General features: G+C 42.8%; 1 protein-coding gene across 8 annotated transcripts; it reads right to left on the reverse strand.

Moving 5' to 3' along the window:
* Window positions 1-6,859: 6,859 nt before the first annotated feature.
* LOC136526980 (uncharacterized) lies at window positions 6,860-13,567 on the reverse strand. Of its 8 annotated transcripts, none has more exons than XR_010776650.1 (11): window positions 13,372-13,567; window positions 13,053-13,154; window positions 12,759-12,958; window positions 12,236-12,417; window positions 12,034-12,139; window positions 11,635-11,948; window positions 11,048-11,419; window positions 10,214-10,298; window positions 8,125-9,585; window positions 7,226-7,453; window positions 6,860-7,120 (listed from the first exon to the last, which is right to left on the reverse strand). XR_010776650.1 is itself a non-coding variant. In XM_066519560.1 (11 exons), the coding sequence occupies exons 2-10, from the start codon at window positions 13,151-13,153 to the stop codon at window positions 7,278-7,280; spliced, it is 2,997 nt and encodes a 998-aa protein (XP_066375657.1). In that variant the 5' UTR covers window position 13,154; window positions 13,372-13,567; the 3' UTR covers window positions 6,860-7,120; window positions 7,238-7,277. The 8 variants fall into 8 exon arrangements, 6 of the variants coding, with proteins under 6 accessions (XP_066375657.1, XP_066375661.1, XP_066375658.1 ...); XR_010776649.1 differs by having other exon boundaries at window positions 7,222-7,453; XM_066519560.1 differs by having other exon boundaries at window positions 7,238-7,453.

A 13,567-nucleotide genomic window follows, 5' to 3' on the forward strand; every position in this document is an offset into this window, starting at 1 on the left:
TTCACTGTGTAGATCTACTCATGTGGAGTCCGACAAAATTGAATTTTTTATTTTATGATTTTTTCTATGATTTACTATAATTTTTCAAAGATTCAGCCAAAATAAATAAAAAAGAAAAAGACAAAACAACCTTCAAAACTGTTTATAATAGGGTCAGGGAGGTAAGATGAACGGTTTTAAAAGTTGAGGAGGTGTTTTGGCCGGTTTTGGAGTTCAGAGAGGAAAAACGGACTTTCACGAAAGTTGAGGGAGGTAATGTTGACTTTTTTCACCACCAAATTCTTCGTTGAGTTGTCAAATCGAACGGCCCAAAGTTCAAAAAAAAATCGAACGGCCCAAGTCCACCAAGCCCCCAAACATCGATAGAGTTTAAACTTTACCTGCTCTTGGTTCTCCAAGGACCGCTAGAGACTAAAATAGGGATTAAACTTTAGTCTTATGTTTGGTTTGAGGGACTAAAAGAGACTAAATGGTATTAAAGCTGCTGAACAAAGACTAAAATACTCTTCTTCTTCCTCTGAACAGAGGCCAAGAAGACAGCTGCTGCTGCTCGCAACCGGAGCCGTGCGGGTGGGAAGGGTGGCCAGACCGGCGGCACGGTGGCGCCTGCTCACGCACGGCGGCGAGACGAGTCCACGCTCGCTGCGGCGCGGCCAAGGTCAACTTGGGTGGGGATGGTCCCGACGCAATAAAGAGGAGAGTGGGAGGGGCATAGGGTGTCAACTTGGGCCATTAGTTCCAAATAGCCACCCTTCAAGGACTACAACCCAAACCCACTTTAGTTCTCTGGTAGTTCCTTTATTTAGCAAAGTAAGGACTATTTAAAACTAAAATGAGTTCACTGGTCTCTAGTCTCATCTAACCAAACAGGGCCTAAAGAAGAGGCGGCAACGGCCAGGATCAGTTTAGAACTGTGCCGGCTCCTTTGCGTTTGGATGGAGCCTGGATAGGAAATAGGAAATACGATGTGATGACAGAGTTTAATTAGCTATAAGTTCACTGGTCTCTAGTCTCATCTAACCAAACATGCGGTTTACGCCGGTGCCTGTTGCTTGACTTGTAACTAACATTCTATCAATCCTAACGAAATACGTGTAAAATGACATGTTCAAAAAAAAGTTTTTTTTTACTTCTGCTCCTCTTATGGAGTAGTTTGTCTGATGGAGCTAAAGCCGTTTTGTAAAGGTATGGCAAAAAGACTTCATGTCAGTTTTTAATAATTTATGTTAAGTTTGTGAGGTGGAGCCAGAAGAAGCCATGTTTCCGTGGCTCTTGTCACAGCTTCAGCTTGGGCTCCTGCATGCAGCAACTTTTTGTGGATAAGCCGTACCAAACACTTCAAGAGGAGAAACTGTTTTCTAGCTAGTACCAAACACTCCATGGCAAGCGCCGAAGAAGTCAGAGCCAGAGCTAGAGGTGAGACTTTAGGCCGTATTATGCCGGCGCAGGATGACCCTCTTATGCTTCGTGCCACTTCGGATCATAATCCCTAGGCATGCGAGGCAAGTCAGGCCCGTACCGATATGGCGCGGTAAGTTTTTGCTTCATGGCATGCTAGCACGTCTACGTGTCATGTCAGCCAAAGCACGGTCGTAAAAATATATTTGCTAGTTTTCTTTGTTCGCTTGTGACATACAAAATATATACCATTCTCTCGATAGTTTATGTGATTTTCATAATTCATTTAAGAATTAGATAAGATAAAACACTAGAAAATTGTTCTATAGCGTTGTCAGTGTGCTTACATGTTATTTTTATGTTGGCCGCGTCCAAGCATAGCCTAAAATACGGGTCAAGCCGTGCAGCCCATCGTGCCAAGATCCTAGACACAGCATGGCCCAAAATATTTTGTGTCAGTGTCGTGACATGCTTTGGTTCGTGCTAAAAAGGCAGTGCCACGGTACATTCTCAAATGGCATGGTCAAGTGCAAGTCCCAGCTCTCACGGGCGGAGCCACGCATATAAAAATAGCAAGCGTCTCTTGAAATGAAGGCATTTCTAGAAGCGGTTGAAATTCTAGCCATCTCTACTCTCTAGAAAGTAGAAACTAGAGGCGGTTGGCAGTTTGGCCCTCTGGCTGCAAAAAAATAGATGGAGTACACTAAAATTAACAATTTTTCTAAATTAAGTTGCATAAAGCTAAACCTTATATCAAAAATCATTTAAGGATCAAAAATTTTGTTTTAAGTTTTCAAAATCTAGAATTCAATACTTTAAATTTTTGAAATGGCCTCCTATGGAGAAACAACCTAAACGAAAATTGTAGTACTCGAAGGTATCAACAACTCTATAATTGACTGCCTTTCATGAAATAATTTTAGTACCAAAAAAATCTATTTAAAAATTTTAGATTTTTAAAATTTTAAAGTACCTCCGATAGAGAAACGACCTAAACCCAACTTGTAGCACTCAAAGAGATGTGCATCTTTGTGGTCGATGATTTTTTCATTTAAAGTCATTTAGGACAATATGTTATGTTTTAAGATTAATAATTTTGAAATTCATATTTTTTGAATTATTCAAATGATTTCCGATGGAGAAAATAACCTAAACCAAATTTATAGTACTCGAAGAGATCCCAAAACTTTCAGGTTTATTTTTTTATTTAAATTTATTTAGGATCTCAAATATGTATTACAATATTTACTAAGGTGAATGCAGAAGTATTATATCAGTCACCTACTCACTAGTGATTTTAGTCACTTAGTCACTAGTGATTTTGACGCGTACTAGTACGTGAAAGCACCTTGAGGGGTTGCTCTCCCGAATTAAAACAATTTTTTTGCTGTTTTTTGTGGTCTGATTTTAAAATTATGAAAATCGCTAATATCTAGAGATTCGCATACATTTCTACAAATGGTTTTCAGCCGCCCTGCAGTAGTAACTCATTGTTGAAAATATCATTTATTTATGATTAAAAGTTAAGGTGAAATTTTGTTGGGTTTTTCTATGGATCACAAATTCACAAACTAAACACGTCCTAGTTTTCTGCTAATATTTCGGGTATAGAAAATAAAAAGGTTAAATTTACCAGCAAGCGCTGCCGTGGCAGGATTTCCGCGTGAGTCCCTGACGTGCAGGGTCCACCCGCGTGGGGCGATTCACGTATGGCGGCGAGGCTCTTCCTGCCGGCGGCGTGGCTCGCGAGGTCCAGCACGACGCCGACCGGCACCTTTGCCGTCGCGGTTGCCGTCGCCTCCGCTGCCACTGCCGGCGCTCCCCGGAGCATGAGCGAAGAGAAGAGAGCCGTGGCCGCGAGCAAATGTCGTAGCCTCATCGACCTCTCCATGTGTGTGCGCGCGCTACGTTTCCCGGATTACAGGCTTACAGCTTTCACTTGGATCCAAACAATCGATTGGTATGTGATGCATATATATAGTTCAGTATATACATATTTTTTTGAGCAATTTCAGTATATACAATATTTATATACAGTACGTGACGGAGAACCGGAGAGGCAATAAGCCAATGTAAACGCCTCAACGGTGGTGGTGGTGAAATTTCCCGGGCGATTCTAAAATGTCGTACGCGCGTGCGTGGCTGTGCGCTGTCACAATCTCTAGCTGGCGAGTAGCCATGCATGCAGGCTTCAGGCATGGCGACGTCGTTTCTTCGATCCTTTTCTCTTTTATTTATTTTTCACCAGAAAAGAATTTGATGACGTCAGTCAGATTACTGCATTGCCCTCGAGGCCTTGCCATTTCCTTCGTCTGACAGCGTCGCTCAATATTTTGGTCAAGTGACATTGTTCGCGTAATTGCATGAGCATCGATCTGTTCGAGCATAGGGATCCACGTAATTACAACAGGGAGCCAATCGTTTCTTGAACCATTTATTTTTGGGGGGTTACGGTTACGGGTAAACAACACAGCAATCAATGGTATGGACCGGACCGTCTAGCGATCGACGTCGCACTACGTCGTTGACGATATATACAACCATTCAGGTCGACCAATCGATTAGCTGCGTGTATGCATATTTACATTTGCATATACATTAGACCTCTTCTTAATGATATACTCCCCCGTCCCGCTTTGACTCGTTCTGGCAGTGAAGCACATCGTCTACATTCACAGTTCCTTGAATGCACCTGGACACACCTACGTGACGCATTTATAGATTCTTTGCTGCACCAGTTAAAAGCTAAAACGTCAGTCAAAGCGGGACAGAGGGAGTACATGCTAAGCATGGTCGCGAAAACATATACATTAGACCTGGCCAATATTTTACTCCCTCTAGCCATAAAAAAGTACTCCATCTGATCCAATTTATAGGTTGTATTGGCTTTTCTAGATACACAACTTTTATTATGTATCTAGACATATCGTATATCGAGGTGCATATTAAAAGCTACGTAACTAGAAAAGTCAAAACAATCTATAATTTGATAATGTCTTCAGGACCTATATTTGTAGTTCTAATATCTACTCTTCGGCTTGAGCTTACTAACATTTAATTGGTCACACGGAAGTTCCGACTGCTTTCAAATGGCTCTGGAAGTCATAAACACAAAGTGTTCTTTTTTGTTATTGTTTAAAGATAGGCTAAGCACAAGAGAATAGTTAAGAAGGAGCATGGATCTCTCATCTTATGCTTGTGTTTTATGTTCAGATGGCAGAGAAGAATCTCTGAAACACTTATTTCTGCTCCAAGCTTGCTGGGGATTACTCTTAAACATTCAGGTGCCTACTGCCTAGTCCAGCTAACCCATTTGAGATTCTAGTCAGCTTCAAGAGTCAGCTAGGGTTCCCTTCTTCATGGAAATTATCATTTTAGTAGGTTTGTTGATTTGAACGGCAAGAAACAGTTTCATCTTCAATGCTATTGATCCCTCGATAGGAGCCTTCAAGTTGCTCTTTAAGGACAACTTGCGATGCGACGCTTATGCATAGAGCAAAGAAGTATTTCCCAGCTACAAGCCCTCTTGCCACCTTTTTTATTTTCTTTGTCTCTTTATGTTTCTTATACTCTGCTTATCTTTTTTTTATCTATAAGCCAAAAGTCAAAAGCAGTATCAAGGTGCTATGAAAGTTAAAGCAGGCGGAAGCAGCTGCTTCTGGAAAAAAAAACAGCTTCAAATTCCACTGATTTGGTATTTTGACCCATAAGAACCCAGGAAATTCACATGAACCATACAGGAATATCATAGAAATCAGTTTATTTTCACTACGAACATGAAAGTTTCCCGCATTTCAAATGGGGCCTAAGTGTAACAAATCTACACCCTAGGCACATGCTTCATGGTGGGATTGATAAAGAACAGACATGATGTAGTATTCTACTGTACTAAACCATGTTTATAGACTAAACCAGAAAGCAGAAACATCTTGCATCTAAAATATCAGATATGAAGTGTTTATTTAGGGGGAAAACTCATTATCTAAACGGTAATGCTACGGTGCGGACGTCCGTCCGCCCGGACGCTCCTTGGTGGGTCGCGACGCCAGCCCAACTATCCTCTCCCATCCGCTCAGGAGTTTCTAAAAAAAAACTAGTCGCTTCAATCCTCTCGTCCACTCGTTCCTATCTGCTCCAGGGGCAATGCCCAGCACTGTCGCAAGTCAAGAGGCACGAACACGCTAAGGAAAGTCAACAAATCCGGACAAGTGTTGCCCTAGTCGCTGTCGACGTGGGTTTCCTAGTGGGCTACTCGGAGTTGGTGCTTCCGAAGCAGCTGCTTCACCTCCTCCTGCTGTTGGGGTACATTCGTCACTTCCTCCTCTGGGCATTCGATGCCGTGGGCCTCGGCGACCTGCTGGTTCTCGGGGACGACCACCAAGCATTGTTGTAGGACGGCACGACGCACGGCTGCCCTCTCCCAATAGTGCAGCCGCTGCCTCCCCGCCGTGTTCCGGAGCCGCCGCCGCCTACAAGCGTCGCCGGGCCGCTGCCTCCGGCACGCCGACGAGCCTCTGTTCTCCCAAGCATCAAGGAGATGTTGCACTGAAAGTACATGTTGCAAGTGTATGTTTCAAGTGTTGCCGATGTTTCAGAGGTATGTTGCAAGTGTTTCATACGGATGTTGTAAAAGTAAACTGGGGATGTTACATATATTGCAATTGTTGTATATGTAAGTTACAAGCGTTTTTTTCCCAATGTTTCATATGTGTTTTAAGACGTATGTTGCAAGTGTGTTTATTTGGATGTTGCATATGTTTCACACATATGTTGTAAGTGTTTTATCTAAATGTTGCGTATGTTTGTAATGGTTTTCAAGCGTTTTTTAGGTGTTTTTTTTTCAAGTGTTTCAGAAGCATGTTTCAAGTGTTTCATCTGTCTTTAAACGTATGTTGCAAGTATTGCATCTCGATGTTTAAAAAAATAGATCAGGTGTTGCACATGTTGCAATGCAGTTGCTAGAGGGGACGCGAGGGGTTGAGCGAGGCGCAGACGCCACATGGGGTCAGGCGGGGGTGCAGATGCTGCGGGGGCGGAGTGCAAGCGCAAGCTGGAACGTCCGAAGGCTAGCACAAAGTAACGTCACTACAGGATTGGGGCTTTGCGAGAGTGAGTTATTGGGTAGTGTCGAGTAACCAGGGCCAATGTCCGGTGTCTGTTCTGCATAGGGTATCTCGAGCGTGAAACAAATCAATTTCTCTAGGATGAGCAAAATTCCTGCACGCAGCCTTTCCTTTCATTAAAACGTTTCAAGCAGTGCTATCTGCCCCATGGACATCTCGGTCGGATGCGTGGTCATTTACTTTCAAACAAGTTCAAGTTGCAGGACCAACTGGGCACTGCCGCAAATATGTTAATCTGGTTCAGTTTTTTCTTTCCTTTTGCAGAACAGCGTTTATACAAAATGGAAATTGGGTAGTCGTCAGACACAGTACATAGAAAACATCATTCAGTATGTTCGTTTCGTCACAAACGATCGTGGATTATTTACTGCTGACTAATTTAGTGTGAGAAAAAAAATACTGTTTTAACTTATAATCTACGATCATATACGAAGCGAACAGGCTGATTATCATTACACATGTGGCTGCTAAGACGGCGACACCATGCCTTTCACTCAGCACACCAGCCTATCCCCTTTTCCCGGTAGACTTGCCGCTCCTACAGATCATAGACCCGCTCCATTCCATCACCCGTTCACATGTACATACATGCTACAACCCTACAAGTGAGACAGACCCTCCAATCAGCTGCGAGCGATGGCTGATGCTAAACCATGTTAACAGAAACAATACAATGTCTGGGCAAAGAGTGACCACGCACATACAACAAACCACACCTCCGGGTCCTCTGTATGGAACGAAGCATCCGTGCATCCATCATCTGTATCTTAACTTCGCATCAAGCTCATGCCCATACATCCCACTAGGTACGCGGCCTCCAGCCATTGCTGGGTGGTGCACCTGCTGTTGCTTCGATCTGGCTGACATCTCCATCTGGATCAACCTTTCAAATGCCTCTGGATGATTGCCTCTCACCTCTGAGCCTGATGGGCCTAAACAGTGATGGTAAGAAAAAATAAACTTAACAGATTAGTAAATAGCATGTCCAAAATTGCAGAAATTAAGAGAAAACGCCACAATAAAAAGTTGAATGTATCAAACACAACAAGGATAAGTTCAAACAAAAATCTTAGTCTCATTGACAGTAAGTTAAGATGATGGTATTATGGAGATGTCAGCCAACTCCAAATGAAAATCTTAATGTCTAAAATAAGCAGAATGGTATCATGGAAACCAAACTGTGCTGTCTAACTTCAATTAGGAGAATTGCGAGTCAATGTGAACTAGTAAAGTTTTCTGCACTGTGATCAGGGATATCAGATATATGGCATGTCTGAACTTGCAAATACTCCCTCCGTAGTAAAAAATAAAGTCGTTTTGGACAAGGCGTCAAACATTGGGAATATAAATCATGAATAACTTTTAAGTTGTTGAGTTTGGAAATGTGAAAACCATATAAATAGATTTGTCTTGAAAAATACTTTCATAAAAATATACATATATCACTTTTTGATAAATATTTTTATAAAAACAAGAAGTCAAAGTAATACTTTGGAGACCGTGTCGCTGTCCAAAACGACTTTATTTTTGAGTATGGAGGGAGTAATGACAAGTAATATCTGCTAGTAAATAAAACATATAAATCAGGACAATTGAGACTCACCTGGCATCATCAATCCAAACTCTCCATAGTTGGGCTGGCGAGGGTGCATATGGAAATTATTTACATTGCCCATCTCAGGTCTATAACCAGCCATGTGATGCACAGGCTGAGATGGCGGGACACCTCTTGGCAAGCCTTCTGGAGGAAATCTTCCAGGCATGGACAAGTGTTGTAGCATAATATGTGCATTCGGGTCCAAGTGAGGGACCCCTGGCCCATGAAGATTATGATGCATAGGATTCACATTAGATGGGAAAGAACGGTGAGAATCATGGTGTATCGACTGTTGCATATCAAATGAAGCTGGCTGTTTCCTATTAACAATGTGATCCATCATAGGGCGAGGTGCCATCATAGGAGGCCTACCCTGTAGAAGATGATACAGATTCTGAGAATCAACCTGATAACAATGGTCACGAGGATGAGATCCAGGTGCATCAGGACCAAGTACTTGAATGTGTTCTGCATCTCCAGGCACAAGACGTTGAAACCTATACCTGAGGTCATCAAGTGCCTTTTCAGGCAATAGCCCTTCAACCCTGCTGGATCCTACTGATGCCAAAATATCAGAATTTTGACCAGGCAGAGAGTCACTCATGGTAAACAAATTATCTTCTTCAGGCAGATGAATTTCCATTCCTTTCTTGTCAAAACTAGCACTCCCCTGATTTAGACCAGGTACTGCTGAATGCTCGATACCTGGTTCTCGAGGGAAAGCAGCATCTTCAGCAGGGTAGTATCCTTCATGGCTAGATGACAATAGAGTTTTACCCGTCTCTGCAAACTCAGTAGGACCACCAGTTGTGGATCCTCGAATAGAAATTGGTGCATCTTTCGAGTGGAGCTCATTCATAAATGCAGCCCCGAATAACGCTTCCAATGTCAAGTTCTTCCCAGAAGTAGGAACGTTGTCAACACTGTTAACCGGATCACTTCCAGATATTCCACCATTGGCCATTAAATTTGCGCCAACACTCTGAGGTTCATCAGTTGATCCTCTCTGGAAACCCAGCAAAGGTGCTCCCTTATTATCTGTTCCTTTTTGCAACAATGAAAGAAGATGCTGTGATGCATGATTATCTACAGCTACTTTCTGCATGGCAACTTGCTCATCCATAACAGTCGGTTGCTCCTTTGTAGCATTTATCTGAGGTGAGCTGCTATTGCTAACCTGTGCTAACATTGTCTGCTCAAGATCCTCACATGTCATCATAACAGGAACTGCCTCTGGAATATCAGGATGGATGTATTGTTCAAGAATTCCATCGGCAGGCGTAGGGGATGTAAATGAGGTAAGCTTTGATCCAGAATCAAGTTTATCAATAGGTGCTCTTGGCGATAAATTCTGGACAGCAGCATCAGATAAAGGAGCATGGACTATATTTTCTGGACCTGGATTTTCATTTTTGACAATCATGGAGAGCAGGCTCTTTGAAGATAAGTCTTCTGCAGATTTCAACTCTGCATGAAATAGAAGGTATGAAATCAGTAAGAGAACAGACAACCAAATGGAAGCTGTGAAGCAACGAGGGACATGTCCTCAAATTTTATTTTTGTTTGTAAATGCGTATGTTGCGATGGATTTGCGGTCACACAAGAATGGACCGAGTTCGGAACGATAATATACGTGATCGCCTAGAGGTAGCACCAATTGAAGAAAAGCTTGTCAACATCGGTTGAGGTGGTTTGGTCATGTCCAAAGTAGACCTCCAGAGGCACCAGTGCATTGTGGAGTCCTAAGCCAAGCTAACAATATGAGGAGAGGTAGAGGAAGACCGAAATTGACATGGGGGGAGGCAATAAAAAGAGATTTGAAATCTTGGGATCTACCTAGAGATCTATGTTTGAATAGGAGTACTTGGAAAGCAGCTATTGAAGTGCCTGAACCGTGACTTGGGGCTCTTGGTGGGTTTCAACTCTAGCCTACCCCAACTTGCTTGGGACTGAAAGGCTATGTTGTTGTTGTTGTTGTTGTTGTTGTAAGTTCTTGTGGCATGATGACCAAACGAAACGGAAACGCCAACACTAGTCGATAACCAGGTGTTGGGCATAATGGGAGCAGATAGTAAAATTTATGAAACGGTATTACCTTCATCAAGAAACCAGCGAGCAAATTTGGATGATTCTGGCACAGAAGCAGCAATCATGTCATCATCAGTTTTCAATGGATGGTTCTGCATAATATGTAAAGGAAATAATAAGCATATGACCCATGTAACTCTAATTCAAATTCAATTCCGAACAAAATTGGAGATTCCTTCTTTTCAGATATTTCAATGTCAAACAAAATTGGGGTTTTCTTCTATTCAGATCACACTGCACATAACATGGAACAAAAATAGTCATTTCTAAGTTGTAACCCAGCACATGCTATTAAAGTCTAACAGATTATAATGAGCATACAAGGCCATCTGAACTAGTAAATCTATGTAGAAAGCTATCACATCAACACACAGGACAACAAAGATGGATGCTTTAAATAAAATTATCAACGTTCAACTCTCATCCTTTCTTATAAACAAGAATCATTGAATTAGAGAAGTAAAACAAATAAAATCCCAGGCCTAACTGTATTTTAGTTAAATGAACTGTGCAACAAAATCAGATAAAATTGTGAAGGTATAAGTTCACATCACATTAGTAGTCAATAGATCTGGTTGGACAATGTTCACATATTATATACTCCCTCTATTCCAAATTATAAGACGTTTTGGCTTTTTTAGATACATAGCTTTTGCTATGCAATTTTATATACCCTATGTCCAGATACGTAATAAAAGGAATGTATCTAGAAATGCCAAAACGTCTTATAATTTGGAATGAAGGGAGTAGCTTACATAACATGGAACCATAAATATAGATGGCTTCTGCACAGTTAGGAAAATAAGAGCAAGCAGGACCAAAAAAGGATTTCTTGCTGTACCTCAACATAAGTAGGTAGGTTACTGCCGCTTTTCGATAAAACATTGCCAAAGAACTGTTCTAAGATTGATACTGAATCATCCTTCCTAACTGGATCAATATTTTTAGATTTGCCTTCTTTTCCAATAGAATACTTATCCATTACATCAGCTTCCCAATCCTCGCTCCCTTTCAGAATGCTAGAAGGCAATTCAGCTGAAGAGGTAACACCACCAGCTGGAAGCGTGTGCTTTGGACCCATAATAGCAACGTTATTGGAAATTCCCTTCTCTTTACTTTCAGATGTGAACTCTGTTGCTGACTGGTCACCCTCTAGCTGACCACCAAGCTGTGCAACAGTCAACATGTTAGCCTCAGTAGTAGCATTATGACACTACAAAGTAGAAACATATTAAGTAACACTACAACATTGGTGGGGCTATCCCTCTTTTGCTAAGGAAATGATTCTATCAGAGACAAGAACTGAAGGTTCTATCTTCAATGAACACAACAATTTCTGAAAAAAGGTATCAACGACTGCAAGGTAGGAGATTTTGTGTGTAATTGCTGGCATTCTATTAGCTATTGAAACGACATGTAGATACACACCTTCGGCTCATGTGCGATGTTAGACGACTGTGGCTGAAGTTTCTTGTCCGCAAATGCAGTTGCAAAACCCGGCGGGACAAGCGGCCTGGCAGCAGGAGCTAGTAGAACTGAAGATGGTTTAGTGGTATCTTCCTGATACAAGGATACTGCGGAACCATCTAACTTCTCATTTTTAGTTTTGGCATTTGCCTTTGCAGTAGATGTCTGTAACTGTGAAATGATATCATCACTGGGATTCTCCTTCAGGATATCAGGACCACTCTTCTTTCCTTGAATTGCTTTGTGTTGCTCTTTTCTCATCAACTCAAAAGATGCTGCATATAGGGCAATGTGAGAAAGCATAGATGATTGCAGTGGGGAAAGAACAGGATGTTTTATGTTGCAGTGAGAAAATCTGACCCCTCCGCTTCCTTTCTTCTTCTGCTCTATCCTCATTTGATAATTCAGAAGACCCAAATGTCTCATCATTCATTGAGTCAATGTCTTTCCGCGAAAAAGGAGCAGCCTGTCATTAATGTGAGAAATACTTATGAAAATTTCAAAGATTGTCAATCACTAAGATGATGAAAGGAAGGCAGGGTACATGCATGCAGGCACCAACCTTGTAAGGACGTGGTGGCTGGTAGCGTTCCGATGTCCTGTTTAGCTGAGGCGCATTGCCATGATCCTTTGACGACAACTGCCCAGCATATCCTGATGGCCTAGGGAAACCGCCACTTCCCAGTAGGCCATCATGCTCCGTGTTCTGCCAATTGCGTCTGTACTGGTTTCCACCACGCCCTGCTGCATGGCACCATTAGTAACGTAAAATAAGCAGTCCACTTTCCTAATCTGTCCATAAAAAGGATGGACAGCAGGGAGTAAATGTGCATGATTTATTAACAATATGACCATGCAGATGATTGTTCTCCAACTCCCTCGGTTTACTATTGGTGAAGTCAATGCACTCATGTACTTGTGTAGACTAGAAAGCTTCTGAAAGTCAAGTCCACAATACAATGAATACCATATCATAGGCAAAAATGGTCACAGAGAACCAATTAAACTGACAAATCGTAGACTGCCAGCTTTAAGAATGTAATTTCCAATGCAAAAAAATTACGCGAACAGAAGAGTAATTTTACCCTGTGTCTGAGACTCGCGATCGGGTAACTCCCCATCCCGATCGCTTGATCCAGATGAGCGAGTGTCCCACCTCCCTCCAGTGTTCCCACCACGAGAAGAGTAAGTATATCCTCCCCCCGACCCGTCTGGCCGTCCCTGGGATGTATTGTAGTAGCCCTTGTTTCTCTCAAGCACGCCCGCTGACAGCTCCTGCAGCTCACTGTTGGAGAAGCAACAGCAAAGATCGTCAAACAGAAATCCCACCGGCCACACTGGGCAAAAGGCCTAACCAACAGAAAGCAAGGCAAGGTGACCTAAGAAGCGCTGTATCAAAGCCAGGGGGCAGCTTCTTGCAATGCTCCAACTCGCCAAACGACAGCAGAAAATCCCTGGAGTACACTATCCTCGTCTTCATCCTGCCATGGAGGATACACAGGGCCGACCCGGTTAAGGACATGGGTGTACAGATGAACACCCGATAAGTTTCACAAGAAGAAATCGAAATCAGTAGGCATCATACATGTGTACACTTGTAATTAGATCAGATCTGGGTACAAATAGGCAGATAGCTTGACTTAGGGTTTGGGTGCTCGATTTCGCGCAGCAGGACGGGCAGAGAAAGGGTGGGCATACCTGGTGGGCGCCCGTCGCCGGAGAAGGACCCGACGAAGAGCCGCACCTGGCTAGGGCGGCTGCGCGGCCGCCCAGTCGTCGCCACGGGAGAGAGAGCGCGAGCGAACGCGGCGTGAGAGGGTAGAGAAAGAGGAAGGGGGCGAACGCACTGCGGGGCAGTTTGGTTCAGGTCGAATGAGCAGGCGGCAGGCCTCGA

Source organism: Miscanthus floridulus, chromosome 19 (assembly GCF_019320115.1).
Source record: "Miscanthus floridulus cultivar M001 chromosome 19, ASM1932011v1, whole genome shotgun sequence".
Taxonomy (NCBI): Eukaryota; Viridiplantae; Streptophyta; class Magnoliopsida; order Poales; family Poaceae; genus Miscanthus; species Miscanthus floridulus.

Bases quoted from the DNA above. Each gene is read 5' to 3' on its own strand.
- LOC136526980 (XM_066519560.1), bottom strand. From the start codon at position 13,153: ATGAAGACGAGGATAGTGTACTCCAGGGATTTTCTGCTGTCGTTTGGC. The intron at 12,959-13,052 runs GTCACCTTGCCT...CTTCTCCAACAG, and splicing joins TTTGATACAGCGCTTCTTAG to TGAGCTGCAGGAGCTGTCAG. The intron at 10,299-11,047 runs GTACAGCAAGAA...CATATTATGCAG, and splicing joins ACCTACCTACTTATGTTGAG to AACCATCCATTGAAAACTGA.